At 51.2% G+C, this 25,000-nt stretch overlaps 1 protein-coding gene across 1 annotated transcript; it reads left to right on the top strand.

Annotated features, from left to right (window-relative positions):
• Window positions 1-109: 109 nt before the first annotated feature.
• LOC102982528 (uncharacterized protein KIAA1755) lies at window positions 110-24,992 on the top strand (the record flags this gene model as incomplete). The annotated part of the gene is made up of 11 exons (XM_028486408.1): window positions 110-307; window positions 8,006-8,129; window positions 10,660-10,753; window positions 11,669-11,755; window positions 13,331-13,447; window positions 15,165-15,263; window positions 16,104-16,252; window positions 18,953-19,091; window positions 20,120-20,242; window positions 20,894-21,112; window positions 24,570-24,992. Coding segments are annotated over 11 exons (1,772 nt in total), but the record flags the coding sequence as incomplete, so codon positions are not given.
• Window positions 24,993-25,000: the final 8 nt, after the last annotated feature.

The raw sequence follows: 25,000 nt of genomic DNA, 5'->3' as shown, positions 1-25,000 counted from the left end.
AGAAGGAGATCAATATTGTAAGCTGTTACTATTAGAATGTGAAAGAGAAAACATTTTCCCTGGGAAAATCCATCTTCTGCTTAACACTCTTTGTTGTTTTTGTCCCCAGCTGGAACAACTCAGACCAAAACATCTGGCCTGGACGCTGACTCAGACCCACTGACCAAGGAAAAGGCTGGCTTCCCAGAAGCTTCTGCATGCCCTCCAGAAAAAGGCCCCACTCTGAATGAGGAGCCCCCAGGGCCTGAGCCCAGGTTTGGGGCTCTGAGCATGGAGATCTTCCATTCCAGGATAGCATGCCTACCAGGTCCTCAGGGATTGTAGGGGCAAGTGGAGGTGGAGGGGAGAGAGCTGTGGGGATGGGGAATGGGGCTGGGGTCCCTGAGTACCCTCAGATGCGGGTGGGTATAGGGGAGGCAGGGAAGGTCCTAGAGGCCTGTGTTCCGGATCAAGCCTCCCTGGGACTCAGATTCCATAGGTTTCCAATGAAGGAGGTTAAAGCAATTTCTAGCAATCCATCCATCCATCCATCCTTCCATCTTACTTTCAGTGAGGCCATCAGGTTGGATGTCTTAGGTCAGGTTCCCTAGAAGCAGAGCCTAAGACAGGGATCCTTGAAAAAGTGATTTATTTTACTGAGGGTTGCTCTCAGGGGAAGGGGAGTAAGGGAAGCAGGGCAGGGCAAGGGAGCAGCTAAGCCTGGATGTGGCCTGATTCCCCAGGGCGGGGGATGGGGGATGGGGGATGGGGGGCGGTTCCCGGAGCATGAATTCCATCACAGAGATGGTTCCATCTTAAGGTTCAGGGGCTGACTTTTGTACCCCTGGATCTGTCAGTCATCAACTGCAGCCTGATCCTGGGATGGGGATGCAGGTGAGCCCATGATCCAGTTCAGCCGAGGGCAATTCTTCAGACAGGGGAACATCTCTAAGCCAATTTACAGCCAATAATTACAGTCTCTGGGGGATGGGTGCTCTGGCCTGATGAAGGGGTCTGGTTGGGCATTAACATCATCCAATACTGAGAGCATTATCACTCCTGTTTAATATTTATTCATCTTTGCAATTAACATTTATTGAGCACGGCTGTGTGCCACACCCTGGGCTTAGCACTGAGGATTCAGCAGGGAACCAAGCCTGCCCTCAGGAAGCCTATATTCTAGTGGTGGAGAAAATTCAACAGGTTATTACAATACAGTGTAAAAAAATTGTGACTGTGGGGCAGTACAGGGGGCTGTGGGAGGACAGATGAGGCCCCTGGCCCAGGCTTGGGGTGGAAGAAGTAATGTGAAGCTCAGTCCTGTAGTATGAGTAGGTGTTATCCATGTAAAGTGGTGGGAATGGTGTTCCAAGCTGAGGGAACAGCATGTGCAAAGTTCTGGCAGCAAGAGAAACCACTGTGCTTTCTGGGAACTGACTGTTCTTCAATTCTGTTTTACTTCATAGACTTCTAAATCTCTGCAGGACATGTCTGTGGGGACATTGCTCTGTCATTTTGAAGCTCCTGGGGAGCACTGTCTGTCATCTTCTTGGTCATCATTGTTGAAGCTCATGCTGTTTATTCCCATATTAATGTACACAGAATCTCACGATCCTTTTAGGGCTGTCATGTTACAAGAGCTCAGATTTTATACATCAAAGTCCCTGTTCTTAGAGGCTGGAGACCTTCATTCTAGTTCCAGCTCCACCCCTAGCTCCCTGTGTGACCTTGGAAGAGTCACTTGCCCTCTCTGAGCCTCATGCTCCTTGTGTAAGAGGAGAAGGAGAGGAAGCAGATTGGACTTGACTCGATGTCACTCTTTCCACAATTACTCCCTTGTAATTTGTTTGGCTTGCAACATATACTGATGGGTCCCAAGTGCCCGAACAGTGCCTGGCACATAGTCGGTGCCCAAAAATATTGGAGTGAATGAACATTCTCCACATGGACGTTCTTTCCATTCCCTTCCTTGACCTTCTCTTCATCAGCGATCTTGTCCTCATTACCCCAGCTACTCCTCCCATGGCCGTCCCCCATAACTCACTGCTCCCTCCCTCATTACAATGTCTCTCTTCCCAGATCACACATTACCTCAATTTTAATAGCCCTTTTGTCCCCCGGAACTCTCAACCCGTTGATCCAACCACCTTTTCACTGTCCCTCCCCACCCTCCATCATGTCCCCACTTCCTCCTTCCCAGCCTCCATTCCGTGGCTCATCAATGTGATCACTTCCTTTTAAACACTCTCATCTCCCTTGCCTTTCTCTTCTGCCTTCGTACTTTCCTGGAGAAATCCGAACCTCAGATAAATCCAACTCTCTGCCTGCTTTCCCCCCTTGCACCTTTACAGCTGAACAAAGCCATAAGATCCACGTAACCACACCGACTGGTTGCCCATTTGATTCCTGATCACTGGCCTCCAGTGGGTACCACTGGTGCCCATGGATCCTGTTACTCTTCCAGAGCCTTGAAAGGTGCCCCCACTGTCCTTCCTGAATGACGATTTCACACCTGCTCCCTCCTCTGACCTTCACCACCACCTCCCTCAGCCTTGCTCTCAGCTGATGACCTTCCTTCTTGTTTCACGGAGCAAGTAGAAGCAATCAAAAGGAAAGTCCACAAACTCCTGCCACCCCATTTAGTTACCTACCTGCATCGGTACCCACCCCCTCAGCATTCTATTCCAGATACAGGGAACAGTCCCTCCACTGGTGCACTGCACCTCCCCACCTACCCAAAGACATCCCTCTGGCAAGATTCTCCTCTCTTCTCTACATAATCACCTTTCCTCCTCTCCATTGGACCATTTCCATCAGCATAAGAGCATGCCCAGCTTGGAATGACCCATTCTAGGCCCCTATGCTCATCTTTCTTTTACATCAAAACCCCACATAGGAGTTGTCTGTGCTCCGTATCTCAGTACCTCCTCTCCTCTTATTCTCTCTTCGACTCACTTTAATCAGAGTATTTCCTCCACCTTGACATTGGAGCAGGTCTTTTCAAGGTCACCAATGACTTCCATGTTTCTAGATCCAATCGTCAATTCTCAGTCCTCAGCATCCTTGACCCATCAGCAGCACTTGACACAGATGACTGCTCCCTCCTCACTGAAAGGCCTTCTCAACTTGTCTTTCAGTCTTTACTCTCACCTGGGTTTCTTCCTATTTCACCAGCCACACCTTCTCAGCCTCCTTTGCTGCCTCCTCCTCATCTCTTAACCTGGAAACCTTGGAGGCTCCCCAAAGCTCAGTCCTTGGACCCCTTCTCCTCTCCCCCTAGATTCACGTCCTTGGCGATCTCATCCCATCTCACTGGTGAATATGTGTTTTAAATGTTGTCTCTACACTGATAACCCCCACATTTATTTTTCCAGCCTGGACTCTGCCCATGAACTCCATACTCGTCCATCCATCCGTGTACTTGATGTTTCTACTTAGATGTCTAACAGGTATCTCTAACTTAACATGACCAAAGATGGACTCCTGATTTCACAACCCCCTGCACCCTTCCCAGCCTACTAGTCTTTCCTAGAACACTAGATCCTGGAGGACTTTCTCTTACACCCTACATCCAATTTGTTAGCAAGTCCTGTCAACTCTTCCATCAAATTATATACAGAATTTGATGACTTCACACCAGCCAGGGCCAAACCAGCCTAGTTGCTTGCCGATTACAGTAGTATCCTCACTGGTCTCTTTGCTTCCATTGGAGTTTCCTTGTAGCGGAAACAGTCCCCAAAGTCTGTGCTCCAAGATAAGGATCTGCTCCAGGCCATCCATGTGAAACAGGCATCCCAGGCTGCCCATTAGGATCTTTCCCTCACCTCCTTGCCTCCTTTCTTCTCCTCAGGTCCCTTCAGCTCCAAACTTTCCACAAAGATCTGTTCTCAGGAAAGAGACTAATTAACACTAAGGTGTGAATGACTGACTGCTCCCATTCTGAGGCTGGGAGTTACGTAGTCCTTTCCAATTGTGGTCATAGCAAATTACCAGAAACTCAGTGGCTTTAAAAAACATAAATGTAATATCTTACGGTTCTGTAGGTTAGGAAGCCCAGATCTCGCTGGGCTGAGATCAAGGTGTCAGTGGACTGTGTTCTTTCCTAGACACTCTAGGGGAGAATCCATACCTTGTCTTTTCCAGCTTTTAGAAGCTGCCTACCTTCCTTGGCTTGTGGTCCCTTCCTTCACCTTCACATCCAGCAACAGCACATCCCTCTAACCCTTCATCCATCTTGATAGCTTTCTCTGACTGACTGAAGCCAGGAAAGGGTCTCTACTTTTAAGGATCATGTGATTAGATTGGGCCCACTTAGATAATCTAGGCCTAGATTACCTCCCCATCTCAAGGTCCTACCTTAGTGACATCTGCAAAGTCCCTTTGCCAGGTAAGCTAGCACATCCACGGGCTCTGGGGATTCCAGAATGGACATCTTTGGAGCCATGACTCCGCCAACCACAGGCACAGAGCCTCTGGAGAGGGCTTTTCACAAAAAGCCCCCTGATGCAGAAGAGAGGGAACAGGGTCTCAGGGGTTGAGACCTCACCCAGAGCTTTCAGTTGCTCTGTACATATCTTTAAAATCTTTGTCTTTAAAATTTCTATACATTATTATAATTCTTATAATTAAGAATTATATTTACGCTTTCATATAAAAATATATATTTCAATATTTTAAAAATGCTTTAAATTGCTTGCCAGTTAAATTACTAGCATTCCCCCCACCCCAACACTTGGAGTGAGTGCTTCAGAAGGTACAACAAGTTTTTCAGTGCCTTTGGGTAACACCACCCACGACCTCCCAACCTGCTGTCTCCATTTCTTCCTGAGATCAAAACCCAATGTGAACAGCGCAGCTTCCAGCCAGGCGCTGAGATGCTAACGATGGTATTCCTGGCACCAACTGTCAGACAGGGCAGCATCTGGGGCAAAGGGGCCTTCCAGGTGAAAGCAGATCAGGTGGACAGCTGTCCATCACTCCAGCGCACTCAGCCAGCATCTGTGTGCTCAGCCGGCCCTGGCCGTGTGCAGAGCCCTGTGCCAGGCAGAGCTTGGAGGGGGGACCAGACACTTGAACTGGTCACTGTGTCCCAGTATGGAATGTCCTGAGTGCTTGAACCCTTTGCTACTCAGAGGGTGGTCTGGGGACCAGATACATCAGCATCACGTGGAGCTAGAGAGAGATGGAGAATCTCAGGCTTGCTGGACCACAGTCTGCATTGTAGCAAGATCCCTAGCACACCAAAGTTTGCGAGGCCCTACTCTGACCATTTATTCATTGGTCAATTCCTGACATCGATTATTGGCTCCCGTCCTGTGCTGAGCACTGGGATATACAGAATTTGAGCCAGTGAACACCCTTAAGGAGCCCTCAGTCTTGCAGGATCTAAAAGAGGCCTAGGTTTGCTGGGGGAACCTGGGGTGGGAGAAAGGTCTCTCTAGAGGGCAGGGAGGATGTCTTCCTGGAGGAGGTGGCATCTCAGCTGGACTTTGAAAGCTGAAGAGAGTTTCACCAGATGGAGAGAGGACAGGGAAGGGAACCTCTGGCAGAAGGAGCAGTGTGAACAAAGGTGGGGAGGTGGGAAAGGGTCAGGCTAATTTACGCAATGACAGATGACCCATTCCAGCTGGGCCACTGGTGACAAGGAGAGACATAGTGTATTAGTCTGCTAGAGCCGCCCTAACAGTGTCATATACTGGGGGGCTTAAACAACAGGAATTTATTTTCTCACAGTTCTGGAGGCTAGAGGTCCAAGATCAAGGTGTTGGCAGGGCTGGTTTCTTCTGAGCCTCTCTCCTTGGCTTGTACATGGCCATCTTCTCCCTGTGTCCTCACATGGTCTTCCCAATGTGTGTCTGTGTCCAAATTTCCTCTTCTTATAAGGACACCAGTCATATTAGATTAGGGCCCACCCTAATGGCCTCATTTTAATGTAATCACCTCTTTAAAGACCTTATCTCCAAATGCAGTCACATTTTGAGGTATTAGGGGGTTAAGACTTTGACATATGAATTTGGGGGGAGAGGACACAATTCAGCTCATAACCCAAAGTATATGAAATAAGGCTGGAAGAGTGTGCAGATCCTGGGGAGACTTAAGTGCCAGGTTGAGAAATTTGTGCTTTCTGCCTGAGGCCATGAGGAGCCATGGAAGGTTCTAGAGCAGGGGAGTAGCACCACTGGAGCTGTGATTGAGCTCCAATACAGCAGACAAAAGCTCATCTCTCGGTGTGGTCCAGGGTCAAGGGCTGAATCAGGCATGACCCCCACCTTAACTGGCAAGTTGGGTACTGTGGCAGACGGGGAAGCTGCTTCCTCTCTCCATGCCTCAGTCTCCTCATCAATAAAATGGGCCCAGGGACATAATGTAGCATTTCCTGACCTGAGGGACCCAATGGCTCTGAGAGGATTTCAGAGGGATATGTACAAACATCTCTAACTTTGCAAGTTATGTAATTTTTTTCATGGTTTAATTATTTCACTTTTTAAAAACTTTCTTTTATGAATAATTTCAAACATAGAGGAAAGTAGAGACTATAGAATAATGAAAACCCACATACCCATTACTCAGATTTAATAAATCTTAACATTTTGGCATGTTTCATCTTTTTTTTTCTCCTGATGTATTTTAAAGTAAATTACAGATCTTCATATTTTACCTGTAAATATTTTAATGCGTATCTCTTAAAAGGACATTTTCCCTAATAACCACAACGTCATTAAGCACACCTAAAAAAATTTAAAATAATTCCTAATACTACTCAATATCCAGCTCATGTTCAAATTTCCCATATTGTCCCCAACAACATGTTTTCCTTTTGGAATTTAGTATAAATGAATATTAGGAAAAATCAAACCCATGATATCAAGAGGATATAAAAATATATATATACATATATATGCACATATATGTACAAATATACATATTTGTGTGTATATACAAATGTATACATTAATGTATATATTTTTGCATAAAATGTATATACAAATGTAGATTTTTAAATTTTTTAATTTAAAAATTTTCAAACATATGTGAAAGAAAGAATGCTCTAGATGGTTGCACCCCTGTGTAAGGCAGCACTTGTGAAGGTGGTTAAGTTTGTCCAAGGCTTCATGAGCTACAAAGGGTCTCACACACTTATACACTGTGGAGGGTTGTACCCGCGTGCAGTAGATCTTGCTCATTGCAGGGTGGCCTTGAATTAGGTGACTCTGGGGGGCAGGGCTCCGAGCCCAGGGTGCAGGACAGGCTCAGTTTCCAGAGGCCTGGGACTCTTTCCCCCTGTACTTCCCCTTCCCCACAGCAAAGACAGGCTGTGCTGACCCCCTGGGACTCAGACTCTTGACCCCGGTGGGGAGCACGGAGCACCCTGTCCTGATTCCTGGAACAGGAAATAGTGGGTGGAGAACTCATGGCTGGAAGTCAGCAAGAATAAATAGTGAGCTGGCAGCCATGGGCTGCACACTCACCACACGGGGGCTGAGATGAGGACAGAAATGATGATTGTTATAACGACTGCTGTTTATTAGGCCCTTGCCCTGTATCAAGTGCTTCTCAGGAACTGTTTCATTTAGTCTTCAAAATACCTTCATAAGTTCAGTATTGTATTCTCCCCACTTAACAGATGACGAAACTGAGACTCAGAGACACACTGACTTGCCTGAGGACACACAGCAAGTCAGTGTGTCCCTTAAACATGGGTTTAAGCTGGGACTTAAACCCATGTCTGTGTGACCCCAGAGCTCGTTCCGTGAGCTTCATTTCCCAGGTTGCCCAGTACAGAGGGTGACCAGAGGAGGGTGAGGCTGCCTCTGCATGGAGGAGTGTTTCAGGGATGACTTTTCTGAGGAAGTGGCTTTTGACCTGGGTCTTGAGGGGTGAATAAGAGTTCAGAGTTCACAGGGGGAGGAGAGAAAGGGTATTCCAGGCAGAGGGACTGGTACAGGCAAAGGCTTGGAGGCCACAGAGCAGGTTCCCGTAGAGGGGGCTCCACCAAAATTCTCAATGTGTGTGCTTTCTCCTGTAGGAGGTCGGGACAGGGCAGGGCGGCCCCTGCTTCTGGTGTCAACCACCAAGGGGCCCTGGGAGGCACCATGGTGCACGGCCTCAGAGGTCACCAAGCTGTTCTCCTACCTGTGCACCATCCCCAGGTAAGGGGCTGGGCTAGCCTGATCACCCCATCCCCCCTCAACCTGTCAGCCCAGAGCCCAGCACCAGGTAGCAGATGGAGAGATCCTTCCATCCAGTCATCTGTTTCCAGAGCTGGTCCTGAGCCAGATGCTGGGGGGAAAGCAGGACAGACTTGGTCCCTGCCATCAGGGCGTTCACAGGCTGGCGGGGGAGGTGGATGGTGTGCAAGAAACAGACATGGACAAGCAGCTCTCACAGGTGTTAATGTGGTGAAGAAAACAGGGATGTTGTAGATCAGTGGTTCTCAAACTCAACAGGCGTCAGAATCATCCAGAGGTCTGTAAAAACAGATGTCTGGGCCCTACCCCCAGAGTTTCTGATTCACTAAGTCTGGATAAGGACTGAGAACATGTATTTCTAACAAGTTTCCTGGTGATGCTGATGCTGCTGGGCTGAGGACACATTTTGAGAGCCACTGTTGTAGAGTGAGAAGAGGGTGGGGGGCAGCTAATTTCAATTGAGAAATCAGGGAAGGCTTCTCTGAGGAGGTGATAATTGAGCTGGCATATGAATTATAAATATTTGTTGAACAAATGAAGGAAAAGGTGAATGGGTGAATGAATGAATAAGTGAGAGAGTAAAAGAATGAATGAGTGGAGTGATCAGGCTGATTTCTAACACCTCCCCTTCCCTCCACGCCCCCATTCAGACTTCATGTTGGACTGGCTGGGGAAGAGGCACCATCTTTCCTCTGAGTCCCAGCCCCCAGCCAGAGCGGTCTCAGAGGTGGTGTTTGCTTGGGACTGTGGCTAGAGATCCCAACGTAGAGGTTCTGCTGCTGGGGTAGGGGGTGGATGGACTGATGGAACCCTTTGGAACCTTCTCCACCCCACAGGAGCCATCACCACCACCTGCTGGCCACTGAGATTTTTCTTCTTACCCAAAGTGGAGTGGCTTTTCTGGTCTGAGGAGGAGATGGAAACCCCCATTCTGTGCTAAGTGGCATGGTAGACAGAATGCTGGAATCCCACCAACTTGCTGTGTTACCTGTAGGTGGTAACCTCCCCTCTCTGAGGCTTCCCTGAAAAAGGGGGATGACTAAGTGGGCTCTGAGGACCAAGCATGGTCACAAGAGGTGGGGGTGAGGAGCAGTGTGAACTATGCATGGGGTTCTCATATGCTGGGCTGGCTTCTCCACTCCATTGCTGGCCACCTGCCCTGGGCCAGGCTTCATGCTGGGCCATGCTAGGGACCCAGATACTCCTATATTGGGCCTTGACCTCTAGGGGCATCCAGACTGGTAGTGGAGGCAGGTGGAGAAATAAATCTCTCTCCCAGCATGGGCATAGCGAGAGGCAGGTGAGGTGTGGGGCACGAAGTCAGAGCCCTGGCCTCACCTCCGAGAGCCTCCTCTCACTGTCTGCTATGGCACCGCCGTGTACCTCAGTTTCCCCCTTAGGATAGTGATGACAGCAGACATTGACATGCTTGTTTCTCTGCGCAGTCCCTGAGTACTTTACAGTAATGAATCCATCAGTCCTCAGCACAGCCCCCTGAAGCCCGCACGATTATTATCCTCCCAGAGAGGTGGAACAGCCTGCCCAGGTGACTGCCATAGCTCCACCCCCGACTGGCCACCTCTGGTTTCGTCTATGAACTGGGTGGTTGTAAGGCTTGAAGGCGGTTGGGGGTTATTTTCCCAATTTGGCTGAATGGTCAGGGCACTTGGAAGCGTAGACTCCCTGGCTCCACCCCCAGCCTGCTGGACAGATTTCTTGAGGGGTGGAGCGGGGGTGGGGGGTGAGGAATTGGTATGTTAACAAGTCCTGCAATTGGGCCACTTTGGAAAATCCTAAGGTAATCACTGAAAAGTGCACTGTGAACCCATGAGGGTGTTTTGGCTGCAAGTAACAAATTCCAATTCAAAATGTCTTACCTGCTAAGGAAATGTATCAGTCTATGTCTCTGCCTTATATCTCTTTGTAAGAACTTTTTAAAGGAGAAAATATCTTTCCCAAAAGCCCCCAGCAAACATCCCCTCACATCTCATTGTCCAGAAAATGTCACATGTTCCATATCTAAACCAATCATTGGCCAGCGGAATTGGGTCTACTGTGGGCCTCAACCAATCAGAAACCAGCCCCTGGTGGAGAGAGGACATTATTATAGGGAGGGAATTGGATTCTTGAACAAAGTGAACCTCCTGCCCACACAAAAGGGGTGGATGAAGGTTAGGTGACTCCTACTGCAACTGGGATAGTAGCTTATAGTTCATGATTATTAGGGTGTAAGAGAGAGCTGTGTGAGGTACTGTGGGAGCACCGAAGAGGGAATAACAGACTCTGCCTGGAGAAGAATCATGGAGGGCTTCCTGGAAGTGGTGTGTGTCAGGGGCACAGGGAGGCACTGGAACTTTGTCCCATGGGATGAAGAGTTCACCAGTAAATCCAGGCTTCTAGCAGCTAGTTTCCCTCACCTTCCACTAGGTCCTTCCCCCTCGAGGGCCCTAGTTCATCCAGCAAGACTGCCAATTCTGTTTACCACCCACAGGCCTGAAGATAAAACCAAGGGGCTGGCGGTCGTGATTGATGCCAGGAAACAGCCCCCACATCCTGGTCTGGTCAGTGCCTTGCAGGCCACCCAGGTGAGTGGGAGGTGGACAGCCTCAGCCTCGCAAGTCTTGGGAGCACCGGGGGCCTTAGGATATTCACAGATCCTGAGCGGCTCAGAGCTGGGGCCAGGAGCCCAGGTAGGGAGTCTTAGCTGCACATAACAGAAACCCCAGCCCAGCCACGCTTAAAGACAAAGGTCATTCATTGGTTTATCTGACTCGACTGTCCGGGAGTTAAATGCAACTTCAGGTATGGCTTGATTCAGGGGCTCAAATATTGCCACCAAGATCGGGTTTCTATCTCCCTATTTCTGGCCCCATTCTCCTGGGAGAGTGCCATTCTCAGCCAGGTCCCCCTCTTGGTGGCAGTGTGGTTCCCTGCAGCTCTAACTTCATATGGGCTTTCATTTAAGTCCAGTAGGAAAGAGTGATTCTTTCCCAGAAGTCTCAGCAAAAGTTTCTTTGTGTCTCCTTAGCCCAGGTTCGCTCAGCTGTCCATCCATCAGCCAATCTCTGTGTCAGGGGAATGTGACATACTGATTGGCTTAGGCTTAGCTCATGAACTGAGAATGGGGGAGGGAAGAGATTGCTAACTCACCAGTATGGGCAGCAGCATAAATGGAAGTTTGGCATATGCTCACCTCATGACCTCCACCCCCTCTTCCTCTTCCTTCTCCCTTTACAGATGGGGAAACTGAGACCCAGAGGGGGTGGGGCACCTGGGAAGTTTGCAGTCCAGCTTGGACCTGCTGTTCTCTTGACTTCCAGTGACTCCCAATAAGTCATTTGACTCACCCTCCAAATAAGGATCCGAGCCCTCCATACCACATAAGGGTCCCAGCCATGGGGAACCCTCACCCCATCCCTGTGGCCCATTTGCCTACATCTTAGCCGGGAGGCTCAGTGAAAGCCTAGGCAGATCAGCTCTGAAATGACTCTCTCTGACAGGCTCTGGTCCCAACCTCCATCCGTGCTATGCTCTTCCTGGGGGAGCAGGAGGCCGCTCTCCAGCTGGAGGCATTATCTGACTTCCAGGTGAGGGGGAGGCAGCATCGGCTGAGGCGGAGGGGAGGTGGGCTGGAGCTGAGCTGGGGTGAAGAATGGTAGAATTCACAAGCTAGGAGAGGCCCTGAAATAATCAAGTGTAGGTCCATTAGATACGAGTCCAGGATGCTACAACTCTTCTGCCCAGCCCCCATGGCAAGCACTGCCAAATCAGCCCCAGAATGATTTCTCCCTGGCAACCCTAGCAGCTCCCGGTGGGCACGACCACGTGATCGAGAGCTGCGCGCAGCATGAAACCCACTTGAAAGCTTCATCTTGTCAACCCCTCCCCCCTTCTTCTCAGATGGGGAAACTGAGGTCCAAGGCCACACAGCAAGCTAGAGGGGCCGTTTCCACACCTCACCTGGCTCTTCCTGTATCTCTCTCCCTAGTTTCTCTCAGCATCTCCAACTTAGTTGCTAAGCTGATTCGGGACTTCACAGGAAAGAGCACTGCAGCTCCCTTTAATCAGTGCCATGTACCATAGTCACGAACGTGGACACCCTGCCCTCTGCCCTGTTTCAGGAAATGATTTTAAAGGTCTCCTTCTACCTCCTGGTTAGCAAAGAGGCACATTGTAAACTAGAGATGTACTTTTCAAGCTTTTAGGTGCCTATGAATTTCGTGGGGATTGTCAAAGTGCAGGTTCTGATTAAGTAGTTCTGGATGGGATTCTGCATTCTAACGTGCTCCTGAGTCATGCTGGTGCTGCTGGTCCGTGGACCACACTTTAAATACCAGGCATGAAAAATGGGCTCCAGGGCTTCCCTGGTGGCGCAGTGGTTGCGAGTCCGCCTGCCGATGCAGGGGACGCGGGTTCGTGCCCCGGTCCGGGGGGATCCCACGTGCCGCAGAGCGGCTGGGCCCGTGAGCCATGGCCGCTGGGCCTGCACGTCCGGAGCCTGTGCTCCGCAACGGGAGAGGCCACAGCGGTGAGAGGCCCGCATACCAAAAAAAAAAAAAAAAAAAAAAAAAAAAAAAAAGGGCTCCAAAATGCCACAGAATTCTCCCCATGCCAAGCTTAGGTATCTGGAGCCATCCAGAGCATAAGCCTCAAGCATCACTGCCTGGGAGATGCGGTCACCGAGTCCCTGCTCCGTATCTTAGGGGATACTGTTAGGATTTGGTGACCTTTCTCAACCGCCCCAAGAAGATAGTACCTTGATGGGTCTCCAGAGAACAGTACAATGATTACAAAGAAGTTACATGGCATGGGCCAGCTTCAGTCGGTTTGTTTGATTGCCTGGACAGCTGTGCTGGGAAAGAGCCCAGCTCAGAAGGAAGGAGTTCCGTGATTGATTAATGTCTGCCTCGGGCACAGGCTAGGAGAGTGGCAGCATGAATGCTGTTTATTTTCCATTCCTTACCCAGGGTCTGGTTCTCAATTTTGATTTGTCAGAGTTTCCAGAGAAGATCCCTTGCCCAGAAAGCAGCTCTTAAAGCCAGGGCCAGCCTTACCCATGGGAAGCGGAGTGGTGCTGGGGCGTGGGTCTAGGCAGGACCTTCTCAAGCATCTGTCTCTACACTGAGTCCCCTGGTCCTTCTGACTTGCTTCTTTGTCTGCAGGTAGAGGTGCTGACCTCACTGAAGGCCCTCAGCCACCACGTGGACCCCAGCCAGCTGCCCATGGCCCTGGAGGGCCCCTTCCCCTACTGCCACGGTGAATGGGTGCAATTCTTCCAGGTGTCTACCATCACAGCCTTCACCCCACACCCTCACCCCTTCTGTTTCTCCCTTCACCGTCCTGCCCCATGGATCCACTGAACTTATCAGGTTCAAAGACAGTCATTCAACAAGTGTTTATAATGAGGGTGCAGAGTGGAGTGACTAAGAGCTCAAGCTCTGGGGCCAGAAGGCCTGGGTTTCAATCCCAGCTCTGCTGTGTGACCTTGGGTAAGTGATACACCTTCTCAGAGCCCTCTTCCTCAATGACAAAATGGGGCTGATGTGAGGCTTGAGTTAATGTGTGTAAAGAGCTTAGAAGAGTGTCTGGCACATGCTAAGAGTGATGTTAGTGTTAACTGCAAATAAATTTACAGACATCTGCTTTGTGGACACACAAAACTCGGGGAGCTTGGGGTCTGGTGAGGGAGGCAGATATGCTCCCTCCTGTAAGAGGAAGGAAGTAAGGAAACTTCCAGGGCTGGGCTCCTTTCCTGTGTGACCTCAGTCCTTCCTCACCGCAACACTGCAAGGGAGCACCTCATGCCCAATTTAACACATGAGAATGCATAGGATGGACACAACTTCCACAGCCACACACAGGAGCTTTTGGGCTTAAACCTCACTGGGACCAGTGCCCATAGTTGCCCGCCCAGGGCTTTCTCTAGACCAGGGCAGCTCGACTTCAGCACTATTCACATTTGGGGTCAGATCATTCTTTTCTGGGGGATCCTGTTTGTGCACTGTCATGTGATTAGCACCATCCTTGGCCCCTACCCACTCTGACAATAGTATCCTTCAAACTATGACAACCAAAAGTGTCTCCAGCCATTGCCAAACGTCCCCTGGGGTACGAAACCATCACCCACGGAGAACCACTGGTCTATAGTCTAACGTGGCTGTTTGCTTATTTGCTTTCGGCCTGGTGCTCTTCTTTTTAAGATTGGGTCTATTTTTGAATAGACCCTGTGTTCAAAATTCAAATGGTACAAAAGGGTATATACTGAAAACATCTCTTTTCCTATTTGTCCCACAGGCCCCCAGTTCCCCTCTCCAGAGGCCTCCAATTAATCCAGGGGCTTTTGAGCTATAGTTTTGCTTTAAAACCTTCCCTTTAAATGAAATCTTACCTATAGAGCCAGCATATAAAACTGATAATGAGGATGAGTATTGGTGCTATTCTAAGTGCCTGGCACAAATAAACCCATTTAGTCCTCCCACAAGCCTCTAAGGCAGGAAATAGGGAAATGATCCCATTTTGCAGAAGAGGAAGTAGAGGCACAGAGAGGTTAAGAAACTTGCCCAAGGCCTCAGAGCTAGTAAGTGGTGGAACTGGGCTGAAGTGGGACCCGGAGAGGATGTCCTCTACCCCTGCCCTCTCACCCCCTCCTACCATTCCCTCTCCCACAGGCCTGGGAGTAGGTCGGGCCTGTCTTCTCTTTTTCTCTCTCATTCCCAGCATGAGTGGTTCTCAAACTGTGGTCCCTGGACCAGCAGCATCAGTGTCACCTGGGAACCTGTTAGAAATGCACACTCTCAGGGCCCACCCCAGAGAAACTAAACCAGAAACTCAGGAGGAAGGCTCAGCAGCCTGCTTTTTAACTGACTTTCCAGGTGATTCTGATGCAGCTAAAGTTTGAGAACCACCACCCCGCGTGTCCTCCTGGTGGGAGGAGGGGAGAGGCACCCCCTTCACTGGCCCAGGCTAACATCCCCACTCTGGCCTCCTTTCCTGCAGAAGCTGGACCCTTTCCTTGCTGACCTCCGCCAGGCCTCCTCGCTGCTAAAGGCTTCCATCAAGGAGTTTGAGAAGGGTGACCCCCCTGGAGGGGTGCAGGTGAGACAAGAGCCTGAGGTGGGGAAACCATACCACATCCCTCATTTTATGGACCAAGGGCTCAGTGAAGGGGCTCTGTTTTCATTCATTCATTCAACCGATATTTACTGGACAGTCACCATGTGTCACGGCCTGGAGACCCAGCCTGGGGCAAATCGACTTGTCCCCGCCCTCATGGGGCTCATGACAGTGCGAGAGGTCATAATTTAAAAAATAAACGGAAATGAACATGTCATTACAAGTGATGCTGAATGCTGTGAAAGTAAGATTGAGAAAAATGGGAAAGGAGGGTATAGAAGTTGAGCCTTGAAGGATGAGACGGAGCCATAGGACTTGGTCTGTGCTTGGTCTGTTCAGGAAGAGCAAGGAGGCCAGTGTGGAACAGAGTGGGGGAGGGGAGGATAGAACGAGAGGATCTTCTGGATCCACGGGGCTGTATCAGGGAGGAGTTGGGTTGGGATTTGATTCTAAATGGGCAGAGAAGCCGCTGGAGAGTTCTAAGCAGCAGCACTGGGATGATCAGATTGGCACTTTGAGATCCATCCGGTTGTCATTCAGAGAACAGACTGCAGGGGGAGCCAGAGTGCCGCAGAGACATCAGTGAAGAGGCTGAGATGGGCGTCCCAGCAAGAGATGATGGTGCTTGGACCAGTGAGGTTGCCACGGTGATGAGAGGAAGCTCGGCTTGAGGAGATGTTTTAGAGATAGAAAGGAGAGACTTTCTGTAGAACCTTGAACGCCAAACTGGGGGAGTCAGGCGTGATTGGGGTGTGGGGAGCCCTGGAAGGTTATAGAAGGAAAGTGGGGATTGAGCCTCAGGCTACCTCCCTACCCTGGCAGGAGGCCTCCAGGTGTCTGAGCAAGTCCAAGGAGCTGATGGAGGCTGTGCTGAGGGACCCAGGCCTGTTGGGCCTCCAGCGGGAAGGCGGAGCCACCCTGGCCAGGCTGCGACAGGAAGGCAGCAGGCTGAACTTCAACCCGGACGTCAGGTACGGACACCAGGCTTTTCCTTCCCCGCCCCCTCCTGTTCCCCAGGCTGGGACTCAGAGCTGGGGTCACTTCGCTGAGGGGACACATAGGGTGGGCTCTGAAGATGCCCAGGATGGGGTGTTTGCCGGGCCCATATCCTGGGCTGAGGCCTGATCACGGGCCCCCATCCTATACCTTGGCAAGTCCCTTCTCTGCTGCCCCTCCTCAGCCCAGGCATCAGAGGACAGCACCCCCATTTCTGGTCACTGTCATGGACCAAAGACGCTCTCTGACCAGACACTGGGCTGAGCCCCTTTAAGAGCCCACCTCTTATTCCTCAGAAGAACACGTGAGGCTCACATCCTCCTATTTGGCTGATGGATACCTGAGGCTAAGCGAAGGGAAGTAACAGCCAGACCAGCTGAGCACTAACCCTGCACTGCCCTACCCTTCATGGCAGGGGCCAGGGGAACCTCGTGGTGTGCCAGGGTCACAGAACCACAGAGCAAGAAATACGCATTCCTAGAAAGAACCAATTTTCTTAAATTTAGGAGTGGGGTGGAGGTGCAAATCAGTAATTAAATCAGCCAGTAGTTGTATATATTTTATCTCTGTTAGAATGAACACAATTACAAAGTTTGCATAAGCTTCCAAGAACATTTTATTTATTTAACCTCCTCCTCTCAATAGCACTTAGTATGAACACAGCATTGTTCTGAGGGCTTTAAGAATATTAATGTGGTTAATTACCACCCACGAAGGGGATCCTAGTATTATCCTCATTTTACAGTGGAGGAGCCTGAAGTTCAGAGAGAGGTTAAGTGACTTGCCCAGGGCCACACAGCTGGGATGTGGTGGGGCTGAGACTTGAACCCAGGCAGCCTAGCCCAGAATCTTGAACACACCACCCGGAGCCCTGCCCACAGAGAGATTCATGCTGATGTGAGCGCTGGGCAGCAGTGGACCCTGGTGGTGCTTGGTGTGGAGTTGTCCTCACTGCCTCTCACACAGCCTGGTGGGGCTGGCACTGCCTTTCCCAGCATGCCCCTGCCTCAGTGACTGGGCCCCCAAGCCCCTTTGGTCCAACATAGGCCCCTCCACACCGTTGGCCACCAGCAGCTCCACCAGGGAGCTCTGTGGTCCCACGTGAGCCTCTGCGTGTTTCTTAGGCAGCTCCTGCCTGCCCGCCCGTTTCTCCCTCGCTTTGCCAGACAGACTAGCATTTTCCATCCCGTTCACGCACCCTGGGTGCTCACCCCTTCCATGGAAGGTCAGTGACCTGTGGGAAGCTACAGTCAGATAAGGAGGCTTAGGGCAAGGCTCCCTCCAGGAAAACGGGCTCTTCTTCCATCTCCTCTTTTTCCTTTTCCTTCTAAAGGACCCCAAGAGCAGAGGAGGGTGGGGTGGGATTTGAGGGGTGTTGGGAAAGCCCTGAGATTCCTTCCTTCACCCAAGTTTCTCCTGAAATCCCATCTGCACCCCTTCATTTATGTCTTGCTGGCTTTGATCATTTTTTTAAATCATGTGCAGAAAAGGCCGTAGACTGAGTTCCAGTTCAGACTGCCAAGGTGTGAGTCAGGACCTCTCTCTGGAGGATCAGTTTTCCTATGTGTAAATGTTTTCCTATCTGTAAAATAGAGGCCAGAGTGGAGAGGTGTGTTACAGCCACTTGTCATCATTACAATAGAAATAACAAGCACTTTGTAAATAAGTTCATTTGTACCATTTTTTTAGATTCCACATATAAGCAAATGAACTTATTTACAAAACAGAAATAGAGTCACAGAAGTAGAAAATAAACCTGTGGTTACCAGGGGGAAGGGGGAGGGAGGGATAAATTGGGAGATCGGGGTTGACATACACACACTACTGTATATAAAACAGATAACTAATAAGGACCTACTGTATAGCACAGGGAACTCTACTCAGTACTCTGTAATGGCCTATAAGGGAAAATAATCTAAAAAAGAGTGGATATATGTATATGTATAACTGATTCACTTTGCTGTGCAGCAGAAATTAATGCAACATTTTAAATCAAATATACTCCAATAAAAATTAATTTTAAAAAAGAAAGAACTAACAAGCGCTAACAGCACCGTGGGCCAGGCACTGTGTTAAGTGTTTTGAGTGCGTGAGAGCGGGTTTGCCTGAGGCGCTTTGGAAAGCGCTGAGGCCCAGGCCACACTCTGAACAGGACTCTGGTGGGTCGGGGAGGGGCCTGGGCATTGAGATTTTTAAAGCTCCCAGAGCAGGTTCTAATTGTGCTGCCAGGATTGAGAGCCAAGGGGTTAGATCATTTAATTCTCACAACACCCCTGTGAAATGGGTTCTGTTATCCCCATTTTTTATAGCTGAAGAAACGGAGACAGAAAGGTTGAGAAATTTGCACAAGGTTCTGTTACTAGAAGGTAGCAGGGCTGGGATTTGAACCCAGATCTCTCCAGCTTGGTTCATACCCTCCTGGGGAAAGGGAGGGTCATTTGGTTTCTCGCTGTGTCCTCTGGTCCTCCCAGTCCCACGGAAGGCCAAGGCTGAGGCCCAGAGAGGTGTAGGGACCTGCCCAAGCTCACACAGCAAGTCAGCAGCTGAAATACCCAGGCCAGGGCCACAGAGCTGGTGGGAGCCGGGGAGGCATGCCTATGCTGGGCAGGAGTGCTGGGGCTCCAGGACAGGGGGTCAGCATCTTGGGTTTTCTCTCACAATCCTCGGCCTCCCAGGAGCCATCTGGCCGAAGCTGCTGCCCTGTACGGTCTCGTGGATGAACAGCTGCATGTCCTCGTCACTGTGTCCAACCACCTCCTGAGGAGGCTGGAGCTCCGCGTCCGCCTGGGCCGCCTGGAAGCTGCCATCCACCAGGTGAGAGAGGAGGAGGAGGCTCGCCCTGGGACGTGAGGGGGGATGGGCGGCTCCTGCCTCTCCAGGCCCCACCCCAGCCAGGCGCTTTGCTCTGGTGAAACGACACCAGGCAGGCATTCTTGGAGCACATGACATGCACTCCATAGTGCTTGATAGGTGAAGACATAACTCCAGAAGCTGCATTTCTTAAACACCAACTTTGCGCCAAGCCCTGGGCCAGAGCCTTTGTGTCCATCACCACTTTCCAACCTCATCCCTTACCAGTGATGTGGGGAAGATGCTAGGACTTCTCCTACTCATCGAAAAGGAAACTGAGACTGGGAGACATTATGTCATCTGCCCGTGGTCGCACACCTGGGGGTCTGTCCTGGAGCCCACACCTGGCACCACTCTGTCCAACTGTTGATGCCTAGAACCAACACATCCCTTCATGCTCTGGGCCGTGGAGCACAGTCTGCCTGGAACCAGACGGCCTGGTTCCAATGCTGGCTCTAGCACTTACTAGCGGTGTGACCCTAGACAAGGTATTTAACTATTCAGTGCCTCGGTTTCCTCACCTGTTAAATGGGGGATAATATTAGTGCCTGCCGCATGGGGCTTTGTGAGGATAAAGTGGGTGATGCTCTTTTAAGACACCCCAGAATACGAAGAAGACTTCTGCTTATGGGATCAAGAGCCATTTTACTCCCTCTGTCCTTCCTTGTATCCTCACGTCTACCCCATTTTGCCACTGAATAAACTGAAGCCCGGAAAGGGGAAGTGACTTGCGTAGTTCACACAGGGAGTTCATGGCAGGTCCGTGCACCTTCCTCTGGTGCTGTTTGGATGGTGTGAACCACGCCCCACCCCCACCTCAAGCTGTCTCTTCTCCTCCCCAGAAATGGGAGGGTTTCAGTCCAGGCCAGTGGCATAGGCCCAGCCCCCAGATGACTGAGGACAAGACTTCAGCTTCCCAGGAAGGCGGCGAACTGGCCTAAGGATGTCTCCTCAGCAGCCCCTCATGTCCAAACCTCCCTCCCCTGCCCCAGGTCAGCAACTGGATGGAGCAGGAAGGAAGCCAGTGCCTGCAAGTGCTGACCCCCAAGGACGGAAGCTTGGAGACAGTGGAGAAAGCCCACGCAGAGTTTGAGGACTTCTTCCTTCAGGCTGCGGTGTGTTTCTAAAACTGAGGGGGGCAGTGGGAGCAGATAGAAGAGGGCAGGAGATGGGGGTGGCACGGCTGGGGAAAAGTTGCGGAGGCGGGAAAGTGGAAGAAAGCTTCCCAAGACAGTGAGGAGAGCAACTTGAAACACAAAGCATTCAGCTTAGATATTGTCTCCTCCAGGAAGCCTTCCCTGACTACCAAGTGCAAAGATGACCCATCTCAAAATGCCTGGAGGGTTTCTTAAAATACACATTCCAGGGTCCTACCCTAGCCCTACTGAGTCAGCCTCAGAGAGCTGGGGTGGGGGGAGAGATTCTGCATCCTTGATGTGCTGGGCCCTGGGGCACAGGGTGATTCAGCCTCTGTTTCAGCCCTCAGGGAACTTCCAGGCCAGTGGAAGGTGGAGACAAGATGGGGGGCTGGGGGCAACAGGGAAATAGCCAGAAAGGGAGAACTGTGGGGACACAGATGAGGAGCCTGTAACCCAGACTCTGGGGTTGGAGAATTTTGCCAGAAGAGGGTGACGCTAAGCAGAATCCCAGCAGGCAAAGTAAACCCTGGGTTCCCATTTTATAGATGAGGAAACTGAGGCTCAGGAAGTCTCATAACCCAGTAGTAAGGCTGGAGCTGAGTAGACACCCCTCCCCTCCCTGCTCAGGCCCAGTACCGCCGTGGCCTGGAGCTGTGCAAGCAGGCGGCCCGGCTGGGAGCTGCAGCCAGGGCCAGGGAGGCGGGAGGAACAGAGCTCCCGGAGCTGGCAGGCTTCACCTTCACCCAGCGGGCCTTCCAAGCTAAGCTGACCCACTTCTACATGGCAGCCGAGCGGCAACGCACAGACCTGGAGACACTGCTCCACCTCCACCACTTCTGCAAGAAGGTGAGCCTGGCGGCCCACCTGCATAGACTCCCCGCCCCGCAACACCTAGGACGTAGGGTGGGGGCAGGAGCAGCCTAGGCACAGCACTAGGCTTTTTTCATTCCATAGTCCCGTGAGGGGGAAAATGCATTACCTGCATTTTCCAGAAGGGAAACAAGGTTTGCAAGGTTAAGTTACCCTCCTTAAACCAGGTTCAGCTAATCCCTGACCCCAACTTGTCCCACTACACAGGCAGTCTCCCAGTGACCCGGATATCATCTCTCAAAGGAAATCACCTGCTTCTTAAACGTTGGGATTAGGGAAAGGATACTGGGGATTTCTGAGAACCTGATCAAAGCCATAGACTTTCCCTCCACACATACACCTCTGCAGGCAACTGCACAGGGTCAGGACCAGGCTCAGAACCTTGATCTCATCCCACCCCTCTATTGCAGTGTTAGGGAAACAGGATCAGAGAAGTGCCATCACTTAGCCAAGGTCACACAGCAAGCCATGGCACCATTCTTGTGCTCTTTCCCATGCCCCACCTTTCCCTGCACAGATGGGTTGGAGGGGACAGCTGGGGAAGGAAGGAAGGGACAGTTGGCTGAGGGTGGGCCCAGAGGCTGCTCTGAGCATCCTCAGAACAGAGGCCTCAGTCCTCACCAGGAACCCAGCGTTTGGCCAGGAGGGAGAAGGAGGGGGTAGGGCTACTGAGGCAAGGGTCGGGGGCATGGGCAGAGGTGAGTTAGGAAGCAAGAGTAGCTCCATTACTTTGCATCTGTCATCTCTTGGAACCCAGTGTGGCAAGGTTGACCAGCTCCATTGTACAGATGAGGAAACTGAGGGCCCAGAGAGGGGCAGCACCTTGCCCAAGGCCACACAGCTAGAGAAAAGAAGAGCTGGAATTTGAGCCCAGGTGTGTCCATGTGCTATGTTCTTCTCCAAAGGGGAGGGAAATGACAAGCAGTTCTTGTGTCCAAGCAGACGTGATGACGATGGTGATGAGGGTTAGATGACTATTATGGGGTAGCCCACATTATTGACTGTGTTCACCACGCCAGACCCTCCTAAAAGCACTCTGCATACCTTGCCCGATTTAATTCTCATCCTATCTTTGTGAGGGAGGGACACCAACATTGTTTCCATTTTACAGATGAGGAAACTAAGGTCCAAAGAGGAAAGTGGCTTTCTCAACATCCCCTAGCCTGGTTGGTCAAGCAGGATTTGACTTCAGAGCCCCCGCCCCTCCTAAATCCGTTTAGCCAAATCCCTCGTTTTTCTGATGGGGGAAACTGAGGCCTAGGGGGAGCAAGGGAGCAGCCTGAGAGAGCTGTAACCCAGATGAGACAAGAACCCACACCTCTGGCCTGGGCCCAGTGCCCTCAGCTGCCCCTCGCACTGGCCACTGACGATGGAGCATGGGGAGAGCCTGACCCCAGCCTCCCAGCTGTCAGGCCAGCCCAGCACACAGGGCACCAAGAACGCAGATGCTTCGGGGGCAGTGGGAGGGACTCGGTCAACTCACACCTGGGGCACTGGGAGGACAGGCCACTCTCTGTCTCCCCCAGGCAAGGGAGGTAGATGTGGGCAGAGGCAGCGAAGGGACCCCCCGCGCCCAGCTGTTCAGAAGTTAGAGAGCGAGACAGCAGCAGGGTCTGAGACTTAGAGTCAGGGCTATGCCTGCATGGGCTCTGTGACCTCAGCAGTGGCCTTCACTGCCTGGGCCTCAGCTCCTTGTCAAGAATAGTGATGATAATAATAATAACCAGTGCTTACGTATGGAGTTCTTATTGTCTGCAGGCCCTGTTCTAGTCATTTCACGTATGATTTTATGGTCACACCAACCCTGTGAGGCAGGAAACAGAGAAATCAAGTCACTTACCCAGGGTCACACAGCTAGGAAGTGGCATAGTTGAGATTCGAACCCAGGTCATCTGGCTCTAGTGCAGAGAAGTGAGAATTAAATTAAACGTAAGTAACCCCTCCCCCCGCCCCTACACCCGACTTTGCTCAAATCTGGAATTGTTATTTTTAACACCGATATTATTGTCATTAGTAGTAGTGGTAGGAGGAGTAATGCCTCATGGATTAAGGGGATCTGGAAGCTTCTCTCCCTTGTTTACTAATTTTAGCTGATTTCGGCCCCATCGGCCTTCCCTGGAGAAAGCAAACTGGCTCCAGCACTGAGGCCTTTGCACTGGCTGTTCCCTCAGCCTGGAAAGCTCTTCCCCTCGACAGCCCCTTCTCCTCTCTGGCCCTGAATTTTACTCCGCACAGCAAGGGGTGGGGCAAGATGATTTCTGAGGTGTTCTCCACCTCTGTCCAGCTTGGCCTGGAATATCTGGTCCCAGACAGACAGACGGACAGACAGGATGGCTCAGTGCTGGGCTCAGCCCCAGGTGGAGAGCAGGCATGCGGCAGCTTTGGCACTAAATAATAATAACGTGATTGTGTCGCTAACGGAGAGTTATGGAGCCCTTTCCCAGCCATGAGCTCAGTGTGCTTCTGCAAATATGAAGCCATTTATCTAAAGACAAGTTCCCTTAATCCGCGGAAAGATGGTTTCCTCGGAGAAAATCGTTCTCCAATCCCCACTGCCTAACAGCTTGCTGTTGGCTTCTAAATTAATGGAGAGAAAGATTATGTTTTTCACGAGCTGCTGGGAACATGTTGGCTCCTTTGCAGCCTGCAGACATTTTGTGGGTGAAGTGGGGACAGGCAGGATCCTAAAATGCGGCAGAGGCCCGGCCAGAGTGAGGGGGCCTCCGGGCCTGGGCTGGCTGACAGTCTCACTGTGTGACTGCAAGGGCAGGGCCCTGCCCGGGCCAGTTTCTCCTGTGCAAGGAGGTGCTTGGAAGATACCCTCTTGAGGGCTGGACAGAGCTGAGTTTGAATCCCAGCTCCTCCCTGACTTGCAGTGTGACCTGAGCCAAGTGATTTCACGTGTGTGAGCCTCAGTTTCCTCCTCTGTAAAATGGGTTGCTGGTTCAGTGTGATCCTACATGAGATGCACAGAGCCTGGCAAACAGTCAGTGTTCAATAAATATTAGCCAGACTCCTCCCTCAGCACCACTTATGAAGGGTTCATACAGTCTGAGAATCCAAATTTTCAGCACTCAAATTTTCATGATTATGTATCACAACCTCTACTTTACTGAGGGGGAAACAGCCCCAGAGAGGGGTGAGTCCTTGCTGGCCCCTAAGTCTGTAAGACTGTGCCTGAAGATCCCAAGGGTGCTGGGGACTGTTTCCTGGTGGGTAACGGAGGGTGGTGTTCCCTGGGGAAGAAAGGGAAATATTGTCGTCATCAGCAGTGGAGAAAATCACAGCTGTGCTAAGAGAGGCCCTAACACTGATTGGACATTTTTGTATTAATTCAGTCTAGCTATATTTATTCTTTAAGCCGCCTCTTGGCTCAGAGAGGCATATCCCTGTCCTCACAGAACCCCCATCTCCCTCTGTTCTTGTCTCCCAGATGACCTGGTTCCACATGGACTGCCAGGACCTGATGGCCCAGCTCAGGCTGGACAAGGCCCAAAGGGCCAGCCCTGGGGACCAGCGCCGCCTCCACCGCTACCTGCAGCGCCTGGCGTCCGAGTTCCCTGCTGAGAAGCTCACAGCCATGCGGCTGCAGGTGGCCTCTCTGAGCTGGGAGGGCCTGGGCCAGGACCTGTGGGAGGAGGCCCGGGAGAGGCACGAGGAGATCCAGACCCTCCTGAAGAAGGCACTGGCCCACTGTCCACACCCGGCAGGTCTCCCTTCCCACCCGGCGGGCCGGGAACTCAGAGGGGCGGCCGCCAAGGGCCAGGGCCTGAATGGAGAAGTCACTTACAGGGGAAGATGGGACCTGCCCCTCCAGGACTCACTGGGTCTGGATCGTTTGCCAAAATCCTGTTGGCCTCCTTG

This window comes from Physeter macrocephalus, unplaced genomic scaffold (genome assembly GCF_002837175.3).
Source record: "Physeter macrocephalus isolate SW-GA unplaced genomic scaffold, ASM283717v5 random_1374, whole genome shotgun sequence".
NCBI lineage: Eukaryota > Metazoa > Chordata > Mammalia > Artiodactyla > Physeteridae > Physeter > Physeter macrocephalus.
The sequence above is the reverse complement of the archived record's forward strand: the minus strand, read 5'-3'. Positions and strand labels throughout refer to the sequence as shown.